General features: G+C 41.8%; 1 protein-coding gene across 3 annotated transcripts in view; it reads right to left on the bottom strand.

Moving 5' to 3' along the window:
* Window positions 1-23,819, bottom strand: part of PTPN5 (protein tyrosine phosphatase non-receptor type 5) — a 123,005-nt gene that overhangs the window by 30,519 nt on the left and 68,667 nt on the right. For 2 of the 3 annotated variants that reach the window (XM_069072943.1, XM_069072957.1), the window contains 4 exons: window positions 3,758-3,939; window positions 2,910-3,023; window positions 1,622-1,705; window positions 339-577 (listed from right to left, as the gene is read on the bottom strand). In XM_069072943.1, coding sequence (XP_068929044.1) covers window positions 339-577; window positions 1,622-1,705; window positions 2,910-3,023; window positions 3,758-3,939 — 619 coding nt within the window. The remainder of the gene's footprint in view (window positions 1-338; window positions 578-1,621; window positions 1,706-2,909; window positions 3,024-3,757; window positions 3,940-23,819) is intronic. The other variant, XM_069072950.1, reaches the window with a different exon arrangement.

Here is a 23,819-nt window from a genome sequence, read left to right as displayed (position 1 = left end):
CTAATCCTGTCATTTTACAGATGAGGAAACAGGACTATAAAGGGGAATGGACTTTCTCTAGGTAGCAGGGAGTTAGAGACAGATCTGGGAGTAGAACCCAGAACTCCTCATTCCCAAGTTCTGAGTTTTTCCCACTGTTGACTCTGTCACTGAATTATGTCTACTGGTTCATGCCCCATGGTGAGAAGGTCTACACTCGCCATTCTCTGAAACACAGACAAACATAGACCCACGGCTCTGTCCTGGGACGCAGGCTACCAGAGATATCTATCTTTAGCAGGGAATGGGAAAGCTTTTGGATATTCTGAGCCTCTGAACCCCAGGGACTCCTCCTCCACCTCTCCTGTAGGCCCATGGATTTGACTGTCAAGGAGCTGGGGTCAGCCTCTGGTTTGATGTCCATGGAGCAGTCGAACACTGGTGTCTCAGGGACAGGGTCCAGATCCAAGAAGTCATCCTCAGTTTTTTCCTCCATCCACTCAGAATAGGTGAAAGATGGTTGGCGGCTCACAGACTGACGCCTGTCCTCAGACTGCTTCGTGGGAATCTCTGGGGACGTTCCCAGGAGATGCCAGACCTGGGGGACAGAGGAAAACACAGAGTCACAGACTACTGGAGGGCTGTTCACAACACAATGTCTTTAATTAGCATGTAGGACAGCACGAGAGCATGTGCCTCCACTGGCTACCTCTGGAGTTCACGTGTCTAACGTGCCAGTCCCACAATCCTGTCCCATACAGGACTGTGCTGACTTTAGCCATGTTAGGTAGTAAATGGTCTACTACAGCCTATGCCCAGAGGGGATTCTGGGTCTGTTTCTGCTGCTTCCCACTTCCCATCCCCTGCACTTTCAATTCCTTGTCTCTCCCCTGCCGTCCAGAACTTTTCCCTTTTCTAGGCTAGTCCCCTCATCTTGTCTCTTGCCTGAGGCCTACTTCTGAAGTCTATTTCCTCCCATTTTCCCTTCCCTGAGAGAGAAGCCAGCAGGCTGGAGAGAAATAACTGTTGGATCAAGTGTCTGTGCCTAGAGTCACTGTCTAGGGTTATGAATAATAATAATAAATAATATTAATAACTAGTATTTCTACAGAGCTTTAAGGATTGCAAAGCACTTTATATACACTATTTTATTTGGGTTTCACAATATCCCTGTGAAGTAGGTGCTATTCTTACCTCTATTTCACAGATCAGAAAAACAGGCTGAGAGAGAGGTTAAGTGACTTGCCCAGGGTAACAGCTAGTGTTTGAAGAAAGATTTGAGCTCAGGTCATCCTGACTCCAATTCTAGCACCCTATTGACTGCATTACCCATCCTGTCACAGGTACTAATGTGTCATTTGGGAAGGTCCCCTTTCTACCTTTTACAATCCTATGGGAATGCAGTTCCTTATCCAGACTCAACCATGCTCCAGCATTCTCCACCCTAACCAAACAAGCAGACAGACAAGGACAGGGGCAGGTAAGATATCACAGCCCATAGGGTTCACAAGCTAGAGGAGCTGGAGTGGGGAACAGAGTTTGGCTAGAAGTGGGGCAGAGAGGTCAGAGTGACAGGGCAGAGAGATGACAGCAGAAGGGCACGAGGGTCCCAGATTGAAGGGAAGGTCAGCAGGCAGCTTACCAAGATCATAGCAAGGACTAGGCCAAAAGTCAGGAAGGCCACCAGAAATCCAGAGGTTTCCATGCTTCCCATCTTTAGGCAGACCTAGGAAATATCAGACAAAGTGATCAGGTCAACAGGGACAGGATTAAGGAGGGTGGTGGTAAAGGGAGCATGGAGAAGAAACTCAGGTCTTAGGTATCAGAGAAACTTGGCTCACATTATCAAGCAAGATATCTGAGGCCTATAGATATGAGTGATACCTTCTGGCAGCCATCCAAATGGGACCGAACCACCTCTAGAAGATGGGTGTATGCTGTCAAAACTTCTCATTACTGGAAATGATATGTTAAAAGTATTTCTGAGATTATAAATATTGTACCATAGGAAGGTCAGTGTGTGTGTGTGTGTGTGTGTGTGTGTGTGTGACAGAGAGAGAGAGAGAGAGAGAGAGAGAGAGAGAGAGAGAGAGAGAGAGAGAGAGAGAGAGAGAGAGAGAGAGAGAGAGAGAGAAAGAGAGAGAGAGACCACGAGCACATGGGAGTTATTTGAAGGGAGGTTCACACCTGAGGGTCAAGTCATTAGAAAGAGTCCAGGAAAGTGGATGGGTGAGAATGAGGGAGGACAATGGATTCAGGAAAAGTGTGATAGTCACTGGGCTGAAGCCTACAATTCATTTTGGTCTGCTAATGATTGAAGAACCAAGGGCTGCCTTAAGACAGTGGACAAGAGCTGAGTGGACAGCTCAATAGAAGAGAAGTTACTTTAGACAGGAGGAGAAATCTGTCTGTTTCTAGCTCTGGGAAGGAATTGATGCCACTTTGTCACGAAGGACAAGCCATGTGAAGAGGCTAGGCTCAGATGCTCATCAAGAATAAAAAAACTAAAAAGTGGGTGAAAGTTTTGGGGAGAAGGTTGAGATGTGGGGTAGGGTGGGGGACTACAAACTGTGTTAGCTTTGTCTATCAGTGGTCAGACTGGAGTTCTGCTAGGGGGCAACTATATCATCTATACCATGTCCAATCTGTTTTTTTTGTATTGGTTATATATATCTTAAGGCTTGGGCTGCCAGAGATAGCACAGCTCAGAGGAGGGAAAGTTTTGGATGATGTGGAAAACCAATCCCTTGTTCCCGGGAGGATTCCCAAATAGGGAGAGAGATTAAAATGAGATATTTCAGAAGGCCAATACTGAGTGCTGAAATTAACGAAGCCTTGGAAGGGGGAAGGAGTGGGAGCAGAGGGGGAATGGGATTAGAGCCCTAGCTGTCCTCCTCCCAACCCATCTGGTCCCTTCAGAGCCCACTTACCTCTGGAACTATAAACAGATGTCCCAACGGTGAGAGCAAGGAGGAGCCCATATCTGTGACCCCCTGCAGAGCGACAGAGCCATACCCACTAAGCCAGAGCACTCCTAAGGCGAGCTGGACAAGAGGAGGGAGAGGGGGTCAAGGTTAGCTCAGAGCCCTGAGCCCACAAGGCAGAACCAGGGCCGGGGGCTGCAGGGCGTTCCCTTGGCTCATCCCTCAGAGGCCCTGGTACTTACCCCTCTGGGTTTATTCAGGCTATTACTCTAAAGAAAACATTCCCAAACTTCTTCCCTCCCTCAGTCTACACCAAGGAAAACCCTGAAGGTGAGATCTGGAATTTCCTCCTCTGCAGGAGCAGTACAGATGTGATTCATCAAAGTGAAGGCAAGAACCCAGGTGTATGGGAGAGGTCTCACAACCTCGAAGAGAAAACTCCCCTAGAGATAGCTGCCATTATAAGGGTCCCCACAGAAAGAAAGGCCTACAGGGGGAATCCCATTTATGGGATGCCTCCCCAGAGGGAGCCACACAAGAGCTCCCTACAGAAAAGAAACCACAAAGCAGATCCTACTGAGACAAGGCTCCTCCAGACAGAGCCCTGGTGATCCTCACTGGCACAGGGTGCCTGGAGTGAAGGTCTCCTGCCTCCTCACCCTGACCCCAGCCCTAGGGATTCCACTGGGCTGAAATCTTGACAGGTGTCACAGCACAGTCTCTGGGTTCCCCCAAGGTTCATCTCAGATGGGCCCTGGGTGGAGGTTGGGGGTGGGGATGGGGATGTCCCTCAGCTTCCTTTCTCCCCTCCCCCCTTTCCTCCCACCACAGCCTGGCGCATCCCACATCCTTACCAAGAATTGGGAGATGGCGAACAAGCACATGCTGCCACCCCCAGTCAGAGGTTGGCCCCAGGGACTCTGGGCAGGCTGTGTTTCTCCCTCCGAGGACTGTGGGGGTGATGCTGTTTCCCCCTGCTGATCTGGGTGCCCCTCACTCTCATCAATAGCCTCCATTGCTATGGGTTGGGGGAGACCTGCAGAAGCCAGGAACACAGTCAGGCTTAGTGACTCCCAGGTCTGCTGGGACCCAGTAGCAGCTACCCCCCTCTTTTTTTTTTTAAGGCTGTTGATTCCTTTCAATCCTGTATCTGTCAGTGTGGCTTCACATCCAGCCGTCACACTCGATTAGCAAAGCAATATTCACCTACCTTCGTCAGAAAGATCTGAGTGTGGGTGGACAAATTATTTTTCTTTTATTTCTCCAGGAACAGAGTTAAAATGGCAGGAGGTTTTTCAGCGTGTTAATGTAGTCATGTTTATTCAGCCTTATTCTTTTTCATTTCTTAAGGAAACAAAAACAACCTCCCCAAACCGAATTTTTAAAGGCCTGGCCCCACACAGCCTGTGTTCCACCTACACCTGTCCCTGGGGTTCCAGGGTCTCTTGTCCCAGGGCTGAAGAACAGATCCATGGTTATGTCAGCAGCCAGATCCCCAGCAAGGGGAAGTGGGACACACACCCCTTTAGAGCAGTCCTTGACACATGAGACCTTCCTTCATTGTTCCTTGAAGACAGAGACTGTCTTTTGCCTCATTTTCTCTCCTTAGCACTTAGTACAGTGACTGGCACATATTAATACATGTTTTTATGTATGTATAATATATATAGTAAATGTTTATCTAGTTATTGCCACTTGAAATAGCTTTTAGAGATTGGGGCTGTCATTAGAAAAATAAGGACCAGGTGAATGCTGTCCTGTCCACATCCAGAGAGGCATATAAGATATGGCTACTGAGGAAAGAGTCCATATGTACAGTCTACATCAAAAGCAGTCTTGTAACTTTTTAGGCACACGTTATATTCTTATATTCTTGATGAGAGCAGCACTCACTGGGCTTGGCATAGATCAGTGATTGGCTGTGTGAGAGAGAGTTGGTGGTTGCTGGGAGAAATATTTGTCCATGGAGAAGGAAAGTCTATTTCTTTGTTCAGGTTGTCTGAAATGGAAGAGACCATGGTTCCTGACAAGCCTCTTTTTCCCATCAAATGAGGGAATATTTGTAAAGGATCAAATGAGATATTTATAAAGCACTAAGCACAATGTCTGGCACACAGTAGGCAATTAATAAATGCCTATTCCTTTCTCTTCCCTTCCCTTCTATGGATCTCTCAGTGATTTAACCACCCTCAGGAGGACTGGGGAGAAAACCTTAAAACTGCAGTGAAATGTTCTATGACCAGGTCTTCTTCATTTGGTTGTCTCCTTTAGAACTTTGACAGCCACATCCCAGAGAAAAAGAGCCTCGGTCTGCATTGTTCAAAAGTCCACTGGAAAAGGGTTAGCAATTTTCTGTCTTCACTCAGGTCTTACTCTGATGCCTATTCGTAGTAGGGACGTGACCTTGGGTTCTAGGATGGTTATTTTGCTAACAGAACTCTTGCCTGATGGGGACTACCGATTCAATAAGCATTTATTAAAAAAAATTAAAATTAATTTATTGAATAAACATTCATTAAACATCTACTATGTACCAAGCACCGTGCTAGGTGCTGTGACACAGAAGAAAATATGAGATTGTCCATACCCTTCAGGCTTCCTTTCTAGGCTCACTATACATACTCTGTCCAACTGACCTAACTTGTTGTTTTCGTGTTCACAACATTCTAGTAGGTCACCGGTCTGAGAATTTTAAAAAATAAATTAGTAACTACATTTCAATATAACTGATTTCCTTTGTAATTCTAGGTATTTTATGGATTTGAAGACAATGTGGAATGCCTGGCACACAGTAGGCATTTAATAAATGTTTGCTGATTGACTCTAAACCCGGTGCTCTTTCCATTACACTGTGTTTTTGAGAGACCTACAGTCACTGAGTCACCGGTCACTGCCTGTGCTTCTCATTCAGGAGTCTGAGGTTTCAGCAGGTGAGTAGCTGCTGAATGGTCTTACTGTAGTTAATACATCTGCTCCAGGACAATGCAGCTGGGGCTTTACTGGTGTGGCAATGGGGGAAGAAACAAACTCAGGCCTTTTCTTATTGGTTAGCACACTTGAGCACAGCAGCTTAGCTCAGAGGGCTTAACCCTGGGGCTAGTGGGGTTGAGGTCATAGGTTAGATTCTCACCATAGCCTGTGACCTCTGTCCAGTCCTGTGGCTCTGAAGAGGTCCTAGAGTCCCCCCACCAATATTTTTCAAATGCCCAATTTAAGGCAGAAGGACCTGGGTGAAAGTATGGATTAAGTGTAACTCATTTATTCAATATTTATTTTTCAAATTTTTTAAAAAAAGTTCAATTTTATTCAACTATTATTCATTAAGCAATTTAAGGGCTTACTATGTGCCAGGTACTGAAGATACGAAGCCAAAAACTCATGTCCCTGCCCCGGAAGAGCTTACATTTTATTTAAGAGAAACAGCATCTATACTGAAAATTAACTACAAAATACACAGAAGTAGGTTTCTGAGGGAAAGGTGCTAGCAGCTGGTGAGAACAGAACAGGGTTCCTAGAAGAAATGCTACTTAAGTGGGACTTTGAAGGAAGCTAAGGATTCCAAGAGGCAGCGAGTGAGGAGGAAGAGGAAGTTGAGGAGGAGGAGGAGGGGGAAGGAGTCAGTCACAAGCATGGAGGCAGCCTGTGTAAAGGTCTGGAGATGGGACGGAGTTGAATGTTGTGAATAGGATACAGCATGTTAGCCAGTTTGGCTCTACCATAGAGTGTTTGAAAGACTACAATGTACAATAAGCCTAGAAGGATAGGCTGGGGCTTTAAATGTCAGGTCGGGAAGCATTTATTTTATTCTAGAGGCAAAAGGAATCCATTGCAGCTGCTTGAGCACAGTTAGGCTCATGCTTTAGGAATATCACATTAGCAGTTATTCAGAGAATGGATCAGAGATGGAAAAGGCTGGAGACTGAGAGATTATAAATAAATAAATATAAATATATTATATTTATATAAATATAATAAATAAATATAAATAAAGCTATTGCAATAATCCAGGTGAGTGGTGACATGTGTAGCTGTGGTATAAGCAGAGAGAAAGGGATGGATGAAAAGCACAGAAATAGAATCAACAAAGTTTGGTAACTGATGGGATATGAAAAATGAAGGAGAGGAAAATTTTCATGAGCAGAACTCCCCCCCCCAAGAACATATGCCCTGCTAATGAATGTAATCTTTGCCTGTGAAAGGTGTCATACCAACAACATTGCCCATAATTTATTGGCCGTAATTAATAATGCAACTGTTGGTTTGTTGAGCTGTGTAGAAACAGTATTTGAGTGAGAATGTATGCAGAAATAGAGACATATTTTGCTCTCATGAGCCTGATAGAATAAACTGGGGACTGAATAGACTGAATCAGATCAACACACATTTACTGAATGCCGACAGCAGGCAAGGTATAGAGTGAGAGGCTATCTTGGGAGGGGGGTTAGGTGGCTTTATAGGATGTGATGGAGATTGTTAGGTAGAGAGATACAGTTTTATTGTGTTTTATTTCTATCTCTTCTTCAAGTTATTCACTGTATTTACTTGGGCAGCTCACTACCTATTCACAAGCCTTGATGTCTTTGGCCCAGAGTGGCTATCGATCCCCTCTGCCCTGATTCTCCCTTATTTCTCTCTCCCTAGTGATGTTTAATGATGGGAATGAGACAGGTTAAAAGTGGGTAAGGAAGAACCATAAGCAAACAGGTACCATCTCTACCTTTTCCTCTGAATTCAGGAGCTTAGCTTAGAGCCTCAGAGACCATGCATTTGTCTGGCTGTGAGAGGTGAGGAGTACTGACCTCCTACCTGCCAGTTAGCAGTCAAAGCTGAATGATTGCACAGGCACAACTCTGGATGTCACGTCAGTGTTGCTGCTGTCAGTTTAAGCAGGTGAAGATACAGGCAAAGGGAAACATATGTAAGTTGAGATCAGTAATTATGCCACTGGGGGTAATCATAGGCATCACCAAAATTCTACTAGCACTGGTGAGCGTGAGATTGGTTAAGCTGATTCTACTGAGATAGTATACATAGAAGAAAAATAATGCTATTCCAGTACTTTGTCCAAGGCTCATGACCATGCCAAAGCCCACTGTCATATCCCTCTCAAAGGTCAACAGATGCAGGTGATTAGGCAAGGCCAGCGTTAAGGATAAGGCAATATTTACTCAGGATAGAAGAGACAGGGTCCATATTGGGAGAAGGTCAATTATTAGCCAACCCCCCAAACAAACAAACAAACAAACAAACCCCATTAGACTGATCTGTTGCAGAGTATCTATAGAGGGATGAAACCTAGTGGGAAAACCAGTTGTAACAGAGATTTGTGAAGCAAACTAAGAAAAGTGCTAGGGAGCTGACCACTTGTCTGATTCAACCTCAAAACTTAGATTTTTTTTTTGTTGCTTTTTGGAGGGCAATTGGGGTTAAGTGACTTACCCAAGGTCACATGGCTAGTAAGTGTTAAATGTCTGAGGTCGGATTTGAACTCAGGTCCTCTTGATTTCAGGGCCAGTGCTCTATTTACTGCGCCACCTAGCCACCCCTAAACTTGGGTCTTTTTATGGAAGCTGTTGCTATTATTCATCTTATCCTATCCTTTCCACCTCAACCCCAACATCGAGCCTAAATGATGGCCTTGTAGGGGGCAAGATCTATCATTCTTTTTCAGATTCTACTGTGAGATCCTATCACTATCCTTCCTCAAGAATTATCTCTCTGCTTCTGGGTGAGGACCTAGCATGTAGTTAGAAGTCAAGGTGAACACATTATATCAAAGGACAAGGGGTGAATACAGTGTTCCAGATCCCCAGCAGGCAGATCAAAGATCTGACTATCTAAGAGAAAGGAAGTAGACCTTTGCCTTTTCCATTAAGTCCTGGGTAGTGCTACTGGGATAGAGGTTACTGCTCTATACTCCAGAGCTCCTTGGGAATGGCAGTCAACTCCATTTGTATACTACATCAGTTGTCTGCAAGGAAGAATATAAATAATTCCAAGTTGTCTGCACTTCACTAGGTAGTCTTTAATTGTGATTGGGATGACTTGAGGAAAAATGTGGGTAGGTAGCAAGAGAAGGATGTGTGTCAGGTAGATGAGTGGACCAACTGACCTTGATGGATCTATGGTCTTATGAATTTGGATAAGTTTTCCAATGATTTGATCAAAACAACCTAATTCTCTCTTATCCTGTGGGGCCCTTGTTTATGTCCTTCTATTATTCCTTTACCAGGGGTCCACACAGTATGCTTGGCCTTTCCTTCAGATTTTCTGACGTTACATTGGTATCAGAAGAACACTCACTGTTTCTCACTTCCCCTACATGGCTGGCTCACTTCCATTTTCTGACTAGATTTCTTACTCTCTTTAATCATATATCAAATTCTTCTGGGATACAGTACTTTGTTGGTAATATATAGCATCATGGTTATTCCCAACATATATCTATACCTCCATTATCCTTTGGTTAACTCATAGCTTTAATTCTTTGGAGATTTTGGAGACTGAGGTAGCTGGTACACAGTGGTTAGAGTGCTGGGTCTGGAGTCAGGAAGAACTGAGTTCAAATCTGGCCTCAGACACTTTTACCAGGCGTGTGACCCTGGACAATTCACTTAGCTTCTCTTTGTCTCAATTTCCTCAATTGTAAAATGGGGATCATAACAGCATTTCCCTTGCAGGATTGTTAGGAGGATCAAATGAGATAATATTTGTATAAGCACTCAGCCCAGTGCTTGGCATAAAGTAAGCACTACATAAATGCTTATTTCCTTCCCTCCCCTTCTCCCATGATTTATGGCTACACAGAATATTTTCCCAAAGGCAATCCACCTTGCTCATGCCATTCTATTCCATTCTGAGACCATCTTCTGTCTACTGTTCAAAATAAATATACTTTTAGAAAACTCTATGGGTGGTCCATCTAATTGCATATCACTATTTGCACAATAAACATTTTTCATTCATTTTTTTCTTGAATGAATATTTAGGCTAAACTTTTTTCAAGTGACTACAGACCTCCAACTCTGTATCTCTAAGTGCTTGCTGAATATCCCCACACGTTGAAAACAAAACTCTTATCTCACCCCACCCCCAACCCACCACTCCTTCTACTTCTGTTGAGGGAACTACCATTGTTCCAGTAATACAGGTTCTCAACCTCAAAGTCAGGCTTTATGCTTTACTTTCTTTTTTGAAATTAAATTTCATTTTCAAAGATCTGCCTCCTTTTCCTCCTTCCCATCAAAAAGCAAGAAAAGCAAAATTTTTGTTATAAATGTGTATAATCAAGCAAAGCAAATTCCTGCATTGGTCATGTAAAAAAAAAAATTCTCTGTGCTCTGAACCTGTCACATTTCTATCAGAGAATAGCTAGAATGTTTTATCTTCAATCTTCTGGAATTATGGTTGGTCATTGTTTCCATGTTTTTCAAAGTTGTTTGTCTTAATATTGTTGTTATTGTATGAATTTATTTTCTAGTTCTGCTCACCTCCCTCTGTATCAGTTCATACAAGTCTTCCTAGGAAACCATCCCTTTCATTACTAATTTATTTATTTTTGCCTTTTGGAGAGCAATTGGGGTTAAGTAACTTGCCCAAGGATACACGGCTAGTTTTTTTGTGTGGGTGTTAAGTGTCTGAGGCTGGAACTGAGCTTGGGTCCTCTTGACTCCAGGGCTGGTACTTTACTCACTGTGCCACCTGTCCGCCCCCTTTCATTATTTTTTATGACATAATATTGTATAACATAATATACCATAAGTTGTCCAGCCATTTCCCAATTAATACGCATCTTCTTAGTTTCCAACTCTTTGCCATTATGAAAATTGCTATAAATATATTTGTCCATAGGAGTTATTTTTCCTCTTTCTTGGATCTCTTTTGGGGTATAGACCTAGCAGTAGTATCACTGGGTCAAAGGATATGCATAGTTTCATAGCTTTTTGGGCATGGGAAATTCTTAAATGCTTTTTGATTGACTGGTTGAAATGAGATTGAAGAGAAAAAATGATCAAGTTTATACATGTTGCTTCCCTCCACTGCATCTAAATCACTAATAATTAGAGAAATGCGGCCACCCTCCCCAAACTCTGAAGTTCTAGATCAACAAAATTGACTAAAAAAGGGAAATGACAAACGCTGGAAAGACTGTGAGAAAACAATAAACAGTACAATAATGTACTGTTGGTGGACCTGTGAATTGGTCCAGCCATTCTGGAAAGCAGGTGGGACTTCAGAGTTCTTTTAATTTGCATTTCCCTAATTATTAGGTCATTTTTTTTCCCTCTTCATTCTCATTTCTGACAATTGATCAATAAGCATTTATTAAGTACTTTCTATGTTCCAGGCACTCTGCTAGGCACTAGGGAAGGTGGAAAAAGAAAAACAAAAACCTATCCCTGTCCTCAAGGAGAATATTAAAATGGAGGAGACAAAATATATACATTAGACTATACAGAGCAGATGGAAGGTAGCCTTAGAGGGGACCATCTGGGAGGAGGGGGCAGGGACCAGGAAGGCACTTGGAGGTAGTTCTTGATGTGTGTCTTAAAGGAAACCAGGGATTCTAAGAGTTGGATACTGGGAGGGAGAACATTCCAAGCATGCTGAAAAACTAGTTCAAAGGTATGGACACTGGAAGATAGAGTGTCATATTCAAGGATTAGTAGTTAAGTCAGTATAGTTGGATTGTAGACTTCACGGAGGGGAGGGGAACGTAAGAAGATTGGAAAGGGAGGAGGGGTCCAGGTTAGAAAGGGATATAAATTCCAAACAGAAGATCTTATATATTTGATTCGAAAGGTGATAGAAAGACAGTAGAGTTTACTGAGTAAGGGAGAGACACGGTTACACTGACAATTTAGGAAAATCATGTTGACAAATGAGTAGAGGTTGGACCAGAGGGAAGAGAAACTTGGGGCAAGGAGACCAATTAGAAGGCCAGTGGAATAATCTAGGAGTGAAACAAGTAGAATGGCAGCTTTGTGAGTGGAAAATAGGGAAGATATGTAAGAGATGTAGAGAAAGAAATTGTAAGATTTTGCAGCTGACTGGATATGTGGAGTATATGAGAGAGAAATGCAAGATGACACCAAGGTTGTAAGCCTGAGTCACTGGAGGGATGGTAATGCCCTCCATAGTAATAGGAAAGTTCATAAGAGGGAAAGATTTTAGGATAAAGATAATGAATTCTGTTTTGGACATTTGAGTCTGAGATGCCTATGGGGGCATCTAAGTCAAAATGTCCAGCAGTCACTTGGTGATAGTTTTTTGAACTACTCTAATCCCTGCTCTTCCTATTTTCCCCAAATCAAAGTTTACTCTAAGGGTAAAACCAACCATCTGGGGACCCATATCCATATTTTTCCTACAAACTTCCTGGTATACACATTGGACAGCCTTACAAACTTCCAGGGGTACACAATAGACATCTTCATCAATTTCCAGGAATACACATCCAAACATGCCTAGGTTTATTTACATTCTATTTTCTGTCTTTTATCCTCTGACTCACAAAACTGTTCTCTAGGAAGGTGGCATGGTGCAGTGGAAGGAATGTTGGATTTGGCATGAAATCTCAGTATTGGCTTAATCCTTGACCACAATGTCAACCCTTCATCCATGCTCCACTCTCTTCACCTTCCATGTTTGACATGCTCTATCACAAACATTAAGGGCCTGGATCTCCTACCACATTAAACAACAATCATCAACACCAAAGGAATGTTTTCATGCTGTTGAAGCAGAAGAGTTATTTATGGACATAACTAACAGCTGTGAGCAGCTGTATTTCCCCTCTGTGTTCCTTATCTAGCTGTTTGCTTTTCAACTCAGGTATCTCCAGAGTCAAATACAGATTGTCTGAAAAGTGCCAAGATCCAATCAAGAAAATTGGTTATTGGGTCAGTAATTCAAGGCTGGAACTTTATATTATACAAGGAATTAAATCATGGAAAGAAGAAAAAAAATATTTATTAAGCATCTACTATGTGTTAGGCATGTGTGAAGTGCTTTACAAATATCTTATTTTATCCTCACAATGAGCCTCAGTACTATTATTATCCCCATTTTACAGTTGAGGAAATTGAGGCAAACAGAAGTTAACTAAGTTGCCCAGGGTCACACAGCTTGTTAAGTGTATGAGGCTGGATTTTAACTTTAACATTCATTTTTAAAATCTGTGAGTTCCAAATTCCTTGCCTCCCTCCCCCCTTTAGTTCTTCCTCTACCTGTTGAGAAGGCAAGCAATATGACACCCATTATACATGTTAAGTCATGCAAAACATGTGGATTTGAACTTAAAGGGTCTTCCTGACTCCGGGCTCAGTGCTCTATCTATAGCACCACCTACCTGTGTAGGGTCACTCACAGTTTGGCTCAACCCTTCTTTCTGAAGCCTCAGTTCTTTAACAAAAGCTACTGACATTTTGTGATGTCCCTACTCATTGGGATATGCTACTATAGTTAAGAATAACATCTGCCATGCTCCTTTGTGATTTAGCTGGCCATGGATACATACACTCAAAATGGTGGCAGGTTCTACACCCTATTACCCTTCTATGTGACATGCATTGTTCCCTGTGCATTTTATCCATAGTATTAGAACCAAGAAGGATGAGTCCTAACTGTGCGCTCTTTGAAAAGAGTGAGGAGAGATCTCTTGAAACTCAGACCAACTGTTTCTGTCTGTAGGTTATGTGGATCTAGAGTAGATGAGAAGTCTGAGTCCATTTGAAATGTAGTGTGCCAAAGCACTCTGGAATCAGAAGGCCTGGATTCAAAGCTCATCTCTGACACACCCTGTGTGACCTTGGTCAAGTCACTTGCTCTCTCTAGGTCACAGTTTCCCCATCCATAGAATGAGGGGGCTGGAATACAAGGCTTCTAAGATTAATTCCAGCTCAATTTCCAAGAGTAGCAGTTTTGAACTTTTTGGTCTCAGGACCCCTTTATACTCTTAAAAATTACTGAGGTCAAGATGGCGGAGTAGAAGCAGGACCTCCTAGCGGCTCCGGCTTCCACCTTCCCCAATCAATGTAAAAAGGGGCCTCTGAACAAACTTTGGAGCTGCAGAACCCACAAAATGACACAGAGAAGCTAACCTCCTGCTGAGGACAGCCCAGAAGGCCAGCAGGAATCGGCCAGTGCAGTGCTCTGGGAGCCAAGCCCAGGCCTGCGTGAGCTGGAGGTTTTAGCCCCAGGGTAGGTCTGAACAGCTGCTGGACAGAGGGACTCCAGATCAGCAGCAGCTATGGCCGTTTCCAGAATTATCAAGACATAGATGTGAAGGACAAAGTGAAAGGTCACTGCAGTCTGGACTTTGGGACCCAGTAAGTGGGAGTGCGTTGGCTTTTGCCCCTGGGGGGAGAAGCTGCTGAGATGCCTGGCACAGCTAGCCAGAGCTACGTGGCAGCTTCAACTCCTGGTTTGCAGAGTGTAGGTGGACCAAGTGACCAGTCTGAGGGGTAATAGCTCTTGCTTTAACCTGCTTGGATCTGGATTGCAATCTAGGGTGGAGGTCCTGGGGTGTGTGTCCAGCTTTCCAGAGTGTGTGGAGGCCTCAGAGAGGGTACCCATCTAATACCTCCGGCAGCTGAGAAAGCCCCAGCGTTTGGGATGAAGCTCCCCTGTCTGGTAGCAGAGTCCTACTGTGGCAAAAAGCCCAGGGGTCAAGGGACTGAGGGGTGACATGACCAGGCAAAGGAAACAAAGCAAACAGAAGATTCCAACATTAGACTCCTATTTTGGGGACAAAAAGGAGCAAAGCATGGAACAGGAGGAAGACAGTGAAGTCAGAACTCCTGCACCAAAAGCTTCAAAGGAAAATACGAGCTGGTTACAGGCCATAGAGGACTTTAAGAAGCACATAAGATAAGGGGAGGAAAAATTGGGAAGAGAAATGAGAATGATGCAAGAAAATTATGAAATGAGAGTCAATAACCTGACTGAGGAAAATCATACCTTAAAAAACAGACTAACTCAAATGGCAAAAGAGGCTCAAAAAGGCAATGAGGAGAAGAATGACTTAAAAAGCCGAATTTGCCAGATGGAAAAAGAATCTCAAAAGCTCACTGAGGAGAATCATTGCTTCAGAATTAGATTGGAGCAAATGGAAGCTAATGACTTTATGAGAAATCAAGATGCTGTTAAACAGATCCAAACAAATGAAAGAACAGAAGGCAATGTGAAATGTCTCATGGGAAAAACCACTGATCTGGAAAATAGATCCAGGAGAGAGAATTTAAAAATTATTGGACTACCTGAAAGCCATGATCAAGGTAAGAACCTAGAAATCATCCTCCAGGAAGTTCTCAAAGAAAACTGCCCTGATGTTTTAGAACCAGAGGGCAAAATAGAGGTTGAAAGAATCCACTGAGCACCTCCTGAAAAAGATCCACCCCAAAAAACTAGGAATATTATAGCCAGGTTCCGGAATTCCCAGATTAAGGAGAGAATATTATAAGCAGCCAGGAAGAAACATTTTGGATATTGTGGAAACACAATTAGGATAACCCAGAATCTGGCAGCTTCTACACCGAGGGATCAAAGGGCTTGGAATATGATATTCCAGAGGTCAAAGGATTAAAACTGGGATTAAAACCAAGAATCACTTACCCAGCAAAACTGAGTATCATGTTTCAGGGGAAAATATGGTTATTCAGTGGAATAGAGGACTTTCAAGCATTCTTGCTGAAAAAACCAGAGTTGAATAGAAAATTTGACATTCAGATACAAGAAGCAAGAGAAGCATGAGAAGGTAAAACAGGGAAAAGAAATCATAAGGAACTTATCAAAGTTGAACTATTAACATTCCTACATGGAAAAACAATAATTGTAACTGATGAAACTTTTCTCAGCATGAAAATAGTTGAAGAGAATAGAATTATATATATATGTCTATATATGAGTGTATATGGGCATATGAATACATATGTGAATGTGTGTATATATGTTTACAGGTATACATAGATAGAGGGCACAGGACCAATTTAATAGGAAGGGATGATACTTAAAAGGTGAAATTAAGAGGTGAGAGAGGAATATAATGAGAGGAGATGGGGAGAGACAGATTGGGGTAAGCTTTCTCATATAGAAGAGGCAAGGGAAAATGGTTACAATGGAGGGGAAGAATAGGAAGGCAAAAGGGAATGGGTCAATCTTATTTTCATTGAATTTGGCTTGGGGAGGGAATGAAATACACACTAAATTGGGTATCTCACCCTACAGGAGAGTAGGGGGGAAGGGGATGAGAGAGTGGATGATGGAAGGGAGGGCAGGCTGGGGGGAAGGGAAGTTGGAAGCACCCACTTTTGAAAAGGGACGGGATCAAAGTAGAGAACAGAACAAGTGGGAGGTGGTATAGGAGGGAGGGACATATAGTCAGTCTTTTGCAATATATCTACTATGTTATTGTTTTGCATTAGCTATACATGTACAACCTATACTGAACTGCTTGTCTTCCCAGTAAGGTGGGTAACAAGGGAGGAAGGGAATGAATTTGGAATTCAAAGTTTTAAAATCAAATGTTTAAATATATATATATATGTGTGTGTGTGTGTGTATATATATATATGTGTGTGTGTGTATATATATATACATATATATATATATATGTACTATTATTAATACTATTTTACATGTAATTGGGAAATAAGCTATACAGGCACTGGGGCATAGAGATCCAGCATGCCCTACTGGAAAAGTCAAAAGGGGTATGAGAGAAAATATGGGAGAGAGCAGATTGGAGGAGGGGATATCCTGTGGGACTGCTATTTTGGGGTGGTGGGTAGGGGAAAAACAGGGAGAAAATGTATAACTCAAAATCTGGCGGAAACAAATGATGTAAATCAGAAGTTAATAAAGCATTTGAAAAATGGAAAAAAAAATTACTGAAGACCCCAAAGATCTTTTGTTAATGTGAGTTATAATAGCTACTGATATTTACTATAATAGAAATCAAAATTGATAAATGTTTAAAATATCAAATCGATTTTAAAATAATAAACTCATTACATGTTAACATAAATAACATTTTAAATGAAAAAATAACCACATTTTTCATTAAAATTGGTGAGAAGAATGGAATCACTTTTTATATTTTTTGCAATCTCTTTAATGTCTGGCCTAACAGAAAAGAGCTGGATTCTCCTCTCTACTTCTGTATTCAATTAGTTGCAATGTTATTTTGGTTGAAGTAAATGAAGGAAATCCAGTCTCACACAGTTACGAAGTTGGAAAAGGGAGGAGTATTTTAATAAGCAAACAAAATCTTAATATTATTAATAAAATTGTTTTGACTTTTCAAATCCCCAAGAAAGAATCTTGGGAAGGAAACATGGAACTACACATTGAGAACTGCTACTCTAAAGGAAGTGTTATGAAAAGGCAAGCACAGACTTGGATGATTAATGCATTAGGTTAATGAAGGGGCCATATTTGCCATCATCAGCCATTAAAGCCAAACTCACTGAAGTTCCTCAGAATGATACAATGGAGAAAGTGCTGGATTTAGACACAGAAGATCTGGGTTCAAATTTGCCTCTTTCACTTAGTACTTGTAAGACCTTGGGCAAATCATTTAGGATCATAGCATTATAGATTTAGAATGGGAAGCAATCTTTAGAGGTCATGGAGACTAACCTCCTCATTTAGAGATGAACAAACTGACTCTTGGAGAGTTTAACTACTTTCCCAAGGCCACAGAGCTATTAAGTTTCTAAGGCAGGAACTGAACACAGGACTTCCTCAGTTTTCTAATCTGTCAAATGAGTGAGATGATTCATTGGCATCTAATGTGCCATCTATCTCGAGAGCTATGATATTGTGAATCTCCTAAATGCTCAGACTGGCCTGGTGTTGGCACTGTGGGTCCACTAAATAGTGGTTCTGGTGGATGCCCATCTAGTTGGATCGATTCTGTATGTAAACTGCTGCTTCTTCTGTGACTCATCCTTGTAGTGCTCACTCCCATCCCCATAGTGCCTCCCTGGCTTCCAGCCCTGTGGGGAATTGGTACAGACAGCTTGCTGAGCTTGCCCATATTTACACACAGAGTGGGGCTTTGTCCCATTCAACTTTCCTCCTTTCCCAAATACGTAACATAGCAGTCTGCTGAACACACCTCCTTGGCTCAGTCCCTACATAACCACATGGGACTGCTTATGATTAGAATATCACAATCACCTCTATCAATTGCCATCTCCATCTCCATCTCCATGGCTGATCAAGTAGAATTCACAGAAGTCAGAATTGGGACTTTAGAAATCATCTAATTCATTTTATAGCTAAAAAAAACCTGAGGTCCAGAGGGCATAAATTACTTGCTAAAGCTCACAGAGCTAGTCAATTGCTAGACTGGATCTAGAACCTAAGCTTTCTGACTTCTGATCCAAAGTATTTTCCAGCTTCCTACCACTTGGTTTTGGTTTTTGTTCTTGTTTTTGACTTAGGTGATTCTGATGCTGTTGTTGTCCATCCTTTGTTTTTGAAAAGGACCAATGACACCACAGGGTGATGTCTTGACTTGTGAGTGAATTGGATTTAAGTGAGGCAGAGTTGTGCAAAGTCATCAGCCTTACTCTCTCTTCCAGAGTCATCGAAGTCCAATGACTGTGAAGGTGGCTGAAGCAAGTGCTGTTTCTAACGTACATCCTTCTCTCCTTCCTGGGCAGACTTGTGTGGCTTTAGAGTCATGGTCTGGCTGATGTGGCTTCCTGTGTGCTCTTTCTGCAGCACCTAACTGCTTGTTGACTGACTTTCTAGACATCCCTACATGCAGAACACTTCTAGGGCTAGCTTTACAATATGATAGAGTATGTGGTCACTCATATGTTGTCAATCAAGGGACAACAGCAGACCCTTATCCTCCCCCTCCCCCTGAAAATAATAACTTATTGCCTCCCAGGCACCTAAAGTTCAGGTCCTATCACCTAAAAATTCCTCCATCAGAGATTATAAATTCCTCTGGGAGAGGTAACGCTTTTTGCTCTTTTCAACCAAGCCTTGGGGACATTAGCTGAAAGACAACTGAAATCAAATCTGGGAAAGGATGGGAAGCAGAATGTGATCCAAGGGAGGCAAAGGCTAATCCTAGTGGGAGGAGGACCAACTTTGTGTGCCCATTATTTTGTATTGGGAAGTCCCCAACTTCCAGGAAAACTTAAGCGGTCTCTGAAGAGATGTGTCAAAACCAGGGGTTCTGAACTTTTTGTGCCCTGGACCCTTTTGGCATTCCAGTGAAGACTTGTTTTATATGCATAAACTACAGAAGATTACAAAGGAATTCAAGCTGAAAAAGAGTTATCAAAATATAAAAAACAAATTAATGGGAGTGCCTACTCTAAAGGAATGAAAAATACATATTAGTCACTACACAGATGTAAATATCATTCCCATCATGTTTTCTATGGCCTTGAATAGCAAGACTGTTTTCCTCTGGCCTCTAGGTCAGGCTACATGGAAAGTTCACTGCCTTTGTGAATATTAGTGAGGTCTGACTACATGAAAAGTTCATGGCCTCTGTGAATATTAGCAGCCTCTCTTTCCCACAGGACTTGATATTGTGCTATGACTTCAAAAGCATTTCTCAGAGTCATCCCCCATTTTTCTGTAGCTTGGGGATATGTAGCTGGCAAGTTAGGACAGGTGTGGTGTGTGTACATGGAGCCACACCCCAAACATCCTGATCTCGAGAGAGAGATGATAGCTACATGACAAGATGATGAGAAGAAGGTATCCAGGAAGATGAGGCAGTGGAGAAAGTAATGGACTTGGAATCAGGAAGATCTGAGTTCAAATCCTGTCTTAGACACTAGCTGTTTGACCCTGTCTACCTCAATTTATCTCAAAGGTTTGCTGGAAGGATCAAATGAGATATTTAAAGCATTTTGCAAACCTTAAAGTGTTATATAAATGCTAGCTATTATTGTTGTTGTATTGGTCAGGGGCTTTGAGGCTTTTGGTAATCCAGTGCACATCTCCATCCATGGGCTTGGCAGATGGCATGGGCATGGGCCCCTGAAGAGAAGAGCTAGGGTTTTGTCTTGCAAAGTTAATTAAATCTGGAATGCTAATGAATTTTTTTCCCAAAACTCAAATACTCTTTGAACGGAGAAATAATAAAATGATTACATTTTAAATTGCAAACAGCTTTGTTTCTACAAACAAAGGGGCCCCAATCTCAGAATCTCTCAAGAAGGGAATAGCAGAGAGTACATCTGTGAATAGGCCTGTGCCTATAGCGGGAAGAGCCCTAATCCACCAACAATTCAAGGGATCTAGGGTAAATAAAACAAGGCAGGAGGCCATGGGTGTTAAGGACAGGATGATAAGGACTATTCTTCCTCCTTGAAAACCTGGAATTATAGTGGGCCCAATATGTAGAATCTCTGGTGATCTGCCAGGCCAAGAATGAAAACCTGGAAGAGGTGGTTTATGTGGGGGTAGCAGAGCAATTCATACCCTTCTGTCCTATCTGAACTTGAGACTCAAACACAGCCATGGATAATCAGGCAAAGTGGGGTGGAAAGGTAAAGTATATCCAGACTGGGTACAAGATACAGACAGTAGGACTTGGAGAAATCACTAGCAGGCTGAGGAAAAAGTCTGGTCACGAACAGACCTTGGGGTTGTACCAGAAGACAAATCAGGCAGAGACTTTATCTGCAAGTAGATCAGTGCCAGAAAAGCAAACAAGGCACAAGGGACAGGAAACAAGAGAGATAATCATACATAAAAAAACAAAGGGCAGAGTAGAATAGGTTTGGGAAAGTATATGTCTATATATGTGTATGTATATATCTATAGCTATAGAGAAATACATCTAAACTTTATTGTGACCCTCTGGGGGGGAGGGTGGTTGGAGGGAGGGGAAAAAAGAACAAAGTAAAAAAGTGCACAGAAGAGAACAAAAGAAAAGTCACAAGGAAGAAAAGAAAAAGATGGACAATTCTTAACACAATGAGTATAATTTTCATACAGGCTTTCTTGAAATGAAAATTTATTGTTACATATTTTGAATCCTCTCATGTTCTGCTATGCACGACATGCTTTAATTTCTTTCTAACTTTGTATTTAAGTTTATGACATGTTTTTGTTTCTTTTTTTATTCTCTGTTTGTGTTCTAGGGTTTGAGTTTAAAATAAAATTTTGGAACAAAAAAACTACCCTGCCTTCCCCCCTCCAAAAAAAAAAAGCAGTTAAGGAAGTCTCTGGGGTGGGAGGGTGGAGTGTTTGGCTGGGGACAGCACCAAGGACAGCTCCCTGAAAGAATTAATTGACGAGCTAATCCAGGGAAGTTCTTTCCAGCTACTCTTTCCTCCTGAAAACCTGGAATTATAGTGGGCCCAGTGTGTAGGAAGATCTTCTTAGACTTTAAAGGGTCAGTTTCTGTTAAGGCAGCTTCTAATTTTCAACAAGGGGGACTATACATGCATTTAGCTACCTAGGAGCTCTAATGGTCTGTGTTAGAAGCATTGTGATATAATAGAAACAATGCAGGAATTGAAGTTAGATTTGAGTTTGAACTTGCTCCTGAGCAAATAATTTAACTTCTCTTCACCTTACGTTTCTCATCTTTAAGATGGGTTCACAGGGTTTTTATGGCTTCCCACTTTACTGTCTCTCCATCCCTTCTAACTGAAGTTACTTCCTCAGATTCCTCCTCTGGTTCCATTCCCCAGCCCTTCTCTTTGCGCTGCTCCCTCCCCCCCGCCCCCCCCCCCAATTCTCAGGATAAAGAATTATCTTCGAAATGGTGAATAGGCCCACAGAGTGTGGGTGTTTTGTCTTCATGACTGCTTTAAAAAAAAATAAAATAATGCTGCTCCTTTTAAGAATGCTTGGAGGATTCAAGGATGGCCTTGAGCAGGAGAAGGCAAAGATGTAATTGCTTACATATGAAGGAAGACACTATCTGCATCCAGAGAAAGAACTGATAAACAGAAATATGTAGAAAGTACATACACACATTTTTATATACACATATTTATGTCTGATGGTAGATATCTCTAGGATGGGGGGGAGGGAAGAAAAAAGGAAAAAAAGTTATGTGATAACTTTATTATATATTTAAAAGAATAGCAAGGTGTATAGAATAGATTTTCAGTTTCATGTACAATAATCTTTTTTTCTATTCTACTATATTATGGAATGCTTTTTTATTTCTTAAATTCAGAATAAAATAAATAAAATTAAAAAACAAAATGAAACAAAAGAAGGGACACTTTTGTCATTTGAGATTGGAATTTAATCTGGTCTGAACAATCACCAAATTATGATATGACAAAGATGATGATGATAACCACTTTGCATCTATATAATACTTTACTGTTACAAATAATATATAAATAATTTCATATGTTGGTGGATTACCACTTTAGCATCCAAATTCAAGTTTTCAATTCCCAGCTCTGACACTTGATGTCTGATGCTCAACAAGTAACTTACTCTCTGTGAGCCTCAGTTCTCCTTTCCATGAAATGGATAAGAGAGTGTTTGTTCCACCTCCCTCACAGGGCTTTTGTGAGAAAATACATTTGTAAACCTCAAAATCCTTTGTAAAAAGGAATTTTTATAAATCCCTTTAAATTCTGCCCAGTGAGATATAATACCCTCTCATAATGCCAATACACTACTTTAACCTACTTCTTCTTAATAGTGGTTCCTCCGAATTCTCCAACTGACATCACACAGAACCAGATCATTTAGAATCAGAAGGGACCTCAGCAGACCTTTAATCCAACCCATACATGAAAGCAATCCCCATGATAACATACCTGACAAGTGGTCATCCAGCTCTTGCTTAAAATTCCAAGGAGGGGAAAAACCCATCAGCTATCAAGGCAGCCCATTCCACTTCTGCTCAACTCTAATCATTACAAAGGTTTTCCTGACATCTAGATGAATATACTTCTGCAATATCCACCTATTATGCTTGGTTTGCCCTTCTGGGTCAAACAGGACAAGTATACCCCTTCCATATGAGTCCTTCAAATACTTGAAGATAACTACCATGTCCCCATGAGTTTTCTCTCATCCAGGCAAACTATCCCATTTCCTTCAGTTAATCCTCATACACAGGAACTCAAGGCCCTTCATTATCCTAGTTGCCCTTTTCTGGACACTCCAGCTTATTTTTTTTTGTTCAGTCATTTTCAGTTATGTCTGACTCTTCATGACCCCATTTGGGACTTTCTTGGCAAAGATACTGGAGTAGTTTGCCATTTCTTTCGCCAGCTCATTTTACAGATGAGGAAACTGAGGCAAACAGGCTTAAGTGACCTGCCCACGGTCACTCAGCTAGTGTCTGAGGCCAGATTTGAACTCAAGAAGATGAATCTTCCTGACTCCAGACCTGGTGCTCTATCCACTATGGTGCCACCTAGTGGCCCTTTAGCTTATTAAATATCCTTCTTAAACTGTGTTTGCTTAAACTGAACACAATACTCCAAAAGTGGTTTGACTAAGGCAGAACTTACCTTCTACATCTTCTATGGTCTAGTCAGACTGGATTACTGTGCAGTGCCTTTCCATTTCCTCCACCCCCATCGTTGTTTACTCTCTTCTCTGTGCCTGACATATGCTTTCTCTTTTTCTCTGGCTATGGAATTCCTATCTACCCTTTGAGTCCTACTCAAAGGCTACTTCTTCATGAAATATTCCCTTATATCTCTAGTTGATCATGGTTACTTTCTCCCAGAGATTTCAAAGTACTTTGTTCATATCTTTCCAATGTACTTTTTTAGAACAGGAAGGGCACATTTTATTGGTGTTTTGTTTTTATATTACAAACGTGTACAGATTTCCCCTGGTCTCTACAGATGTCTCACATAGTAAAATGAACAAGTAAAACTAATAAAACAATGGCTTCATCTGAGAGTGCCTGTGACATTCCTCATCTGTAGCACCTCCCAACTC

This window comes from Petaurus breviceps, unplaced genomic scaffold, assembly GCF_028583685.1.
Source record: "Petaurus breviceps papuanus isolate PSGF00001 unplaced genomic scaffold, PetGlider_PUasm1.0 140, whole genome shotgun sequence".
NCBI lineage: Eukaryota > Metazoa > Chordata > Mammalia > Diprotodontia > Petauridae > Petaurus > Petaurus breviceps.
The sequence above is the reverse complement of the archived record's forward strand: the minus strand, read 5'-3'. Positions and strand labels throughout refer to the sequence as shown.